The sequence below is a fragment of the Orbicella franksi genome, chromosome 9, assembly GCF_964199315.1.
Source record: "Orbicella franksi chromosome 9, jaOrbFran1.1, whole genome shotgun sequence".
Lineage (NCBI taxonomy): Eukaryota > Metazoa > Cnidaria > Anthozoa > Scleractinia > Merulinidae > Orbicella > Orbicella franksi.
This window is the reverse complement of record NC_138153.1, coordinates 30,862,735-30,866,108: the sequence shown is the minus strand read 5'-3', so window position 1 is coordinate 30,866,108 and position 3,374 is coordinate 30,862,735. Positions and strand designations below refer to the sequence as shown.

At 39.6% G+C, this 3,374-nt stretch overlaps 1 protein-coding gene across 1 annotated transcript; it reads left to right on the top strand.

Annotated features, from left to right (window-relative positions):
* Window positions 1–103: 103 nt before the first annotated feature.
* LOC145497174 (uncharacterized) lies at window positions 104–3,300 on the top strand. The gene is made up of 2 exons (XM_081476978.1): window positions 104–331; window positions 1,906–3,300. Exons 1-2 carry the CDS (start codon window positions 151–153, stop codon window positions 2,646–2,648), a joined length of 924 nt encoding a protein of 307 aa, XP_081333104.1. The 5' UTR covers window positions 104–150; the 3' UTR covers window positions 2,649–3,300.
* The last annotated feature ends 74 nt before the right edge of the window (window positions 3,301–3,374 follow it).

Below are 3,374 nucleotides of genomic sequence, written 5' to 3'. Positions count from 1 at the left end.
CGACAGTTAGTTGGCTTGATAAAAGGTCGACTTCCTGTTATTTCAGAAATTAAATAACACAGAAGCTTAACTGGATGTGAATAATGATTTTCCTTTGACCTTTGGGCTTTATTCAGACAAAATATAATCGGAAACATATTTTGACAGAAAATGGCTTTACCAAATAAACATAGCATTATGCAGTTAATCTTCGACGCAGCGATTTTAACTATGTCTGTGTTACTGCTCCATATTACGGAGAACATTGGCTTCAGCATACACGACGACAGAACGCTGGACAAGTCGGCGCCCGCAACACACACCGCTGTGATTGTCCATCTTTGTACTTTAGGTGAGTAGCTTGTGCAGTTCCGTAAGGTTTGTACGGGGTTTTACACACTTTATACCTTATTTTTACTCTCTTGAATGGGGAATTCAGTTATTTTCATGACAATGGTTTTTTAATTTTGTTTAGAGAAGGTGCTCGATGTAATATAACGGAATAACGAACACTTAGACTTGTGAACTTGCATCGTAGATAGTCAGATATGTTTTCCAAAGCTTCCAGACGTTTGTAAAAGTTACTTTTGACTGGTTCTAATTGGAGATGTTGTTTTGAACTAAAAATTAAAAAAAAAGGATTAAGCAAATTTGTTTACTAAGCCACGTCGTTTATTCCGAACATTGCGTGACCTTTGATGCCGTTAAAATATCAGATAACTCATGACTAACTGTTTGTTTTATTGTCATCCAGTAGTTATTTGCATATTGCTTAATTCATGTAACGCTTTAAACCTCTTGTTCCTGACACGAATTTAAACATATCAATCTTTTTCTACTTACACTCGTAAATTCGGGATAAATAAACCAACAAGTGTTGTCTTCATATAAGGAATGCAAAACCGTGTTCAGTACTTGACGACAAGCCACTTTAGGATTGAGTCATTTCACTGTTATTTTCGTGTTGATTTAAATGTACAGTGGATAGGATAACCGTCCCATAATTTGCATCATGGTGTACGACTTCGACATTTTATGGTAAATAACACTTTAATAAGTCACTCTGGATCATTGTATTGTGTCTATTGCTCATATAATCGACTGATTGTTGTGGGTTTGAGTGGGTCGAATGGTTACATCTCAAGTCTTGGTGTTGCGTTACGTACTTTGATATCTTTATACATCGGAGACGGTCACATAAGCACCGAGGTTGGGCTAGGCTATTATTTAAACGGAAGGCTCGGCTTCAAAGTTTCTGTAAATGATGCGTTGATGACGACTTGACTTGTGTAAACTGAGAGAGAGAACCTAGACTGATCTTGTTGTTGCCGTTATTTGTGTCGTGACGTTAAGGACTGCGTACTTTCCAAATAACGGTAACGAACAAGACGGTGCATTGTACTTGAACAGTACAGACTATTGATCAAGACCCAACCGAGGCAACGTGAGTAGTGAGGTGTTTTAATCAAAGCGAAAACCTCGCGTGGGTCAGTCTTGGAAAGTATGGTCTGTGTCAGGTCTGGCAGACAGGTTGAAGTGTAGAGATCACACCAGTGTTAGTCTCTTTGTGCCGAGTTCTTCGATTAACACTAAGCCAGGATAAAATTTGATCGATGTTGTAATTTCTTTGGTAAAAAAGAAATTTTGTCGCTAATGTTCAGTGGTGTTTGAGGTTAGTCCACGTCAAAACTGGATCACGGTAAATAGAACTCAAAATTTAGGCTAAAACTGGATTATCGGGCTTTTAACAACCGGTTTCCCAGGTTTGGGGATAATTACGGGTATAGGACTAAGTAATGAATACTCTAGAAATATGTACTTCAGTATGGAAACGACAACCCGTTTAGCTAACGGCTGCGTTGGCCCAGTGGTCAATGAACAGTAGTAGATATAATTGATTCACTGTCATTTTTAACCCTTCAACAGGTAAAGGGAGACCTAGAGTGACTGGAAAGGTTTGTCCTGTTATCCCAGAAATGGAAACTAAGAAAACTGCCAAAGAAATTCTGGAGTCGCTGCGAAAGGAGCCTTTCTGTTTGGAGACAGACGAAAAACTAGCGAACCACCAGGTCGTTAAGGAGGCAAAAGCCGGGACACTTTCTCTCAAGGTCGTGGAACGATTCCTTTGCGAGCAGTATCACATCATAGCAGCTGACACCCGTTCTCTGGCGCACCTGGTAACCAGGTTTGATGGCAACCATGTCATCCGAGACTACTTCCAGTTCTTTTTAGACGGAGAGAGGTTGGGTTATGGAAAATTACTAACCATGGCAAAGGCCATGAAACTTTCAGAATCTGACCTTGAGAACTACGAGCCCCAAGCCCTTGCACAGGGATACCCGTCGTATCTATGTCGACTTGCGCATTACGGAGAAGCCCCACAAATCGCGGCAGCCATTGCAGTAAATTTCCCCGCGTTCGGTAAGATGTGTTCGAGTTTCGCAGACGCTTTGAAGGAGAACTACAACATGACAGAAGAAGACGTGGATTTTGTTCGATTCTTTGCTTCTGGTGACCTTGACGAGGAAGCTGTCAAAGTGATAGAGGCGTATAATGCAAATGATCAGGGCAAGCTAAATGAAGTTCACTACAAGGATATTAAGAGAGCCGTTCGTCTTCTCCAGTCTTATGAAGTTATGTTTTGGGACAGTGTATACGCTAGTTCCTGAACGTTTGTTGTTAACTGATTCAGAGAAAACTCTGATTTGCTGGAAATTTGATGAAATGTTTTAGAACAAAGTTATAATCTTATGAAACATCGACAAATACGCTCGTTTATGCGTGACTTAAGCGTTTCAACGACTTCATAGAGGAATGTCGTGTTGCTAATTAGCTATTGTTGAGCTTAGCAAGCATTCGATTGATCAATCAATCAGTTAGTCAATTATTGTCATATATTTCTTTAAAAAATAAAAAGCCGTTCAAAACTGCTGCCATCACACGTGATTATTTCTGTTGAACGCCGCTCGCAATTCATAGCTTTTAGAGGATTTTTGTGTCTTCTTTGACAACTTGCAATCATTTCTGGCGTTAAAACGAACATACCTCTCCATTACGAACACGTATGTGTGACTGAGAAAGCTCGTTTAACGAGCAAAAATAACTTTGGTAACGAACGCCCTCTCCTTCCCAGTATTCCTTTGGGCTGTGTTCTGCGATGATATTGTGAGATGTACCGTAATATTAAAGCTTACCTTTTTGCATTGTTGGCCATTTTATTACATAATGTTTACCCTACAAAATTTCAAAGCTTTTCGCCTTTCCAGTTTCATATTGGCCAAAAATGGACACAATTGTCTCGTGGACGTATGGCTGCTTGATTTTAACAGACTGATAAATTTCCTTAATCAATAAGAGGTTTGACGGAAGCAATATTAAAGTTTTGTTACGTTTTT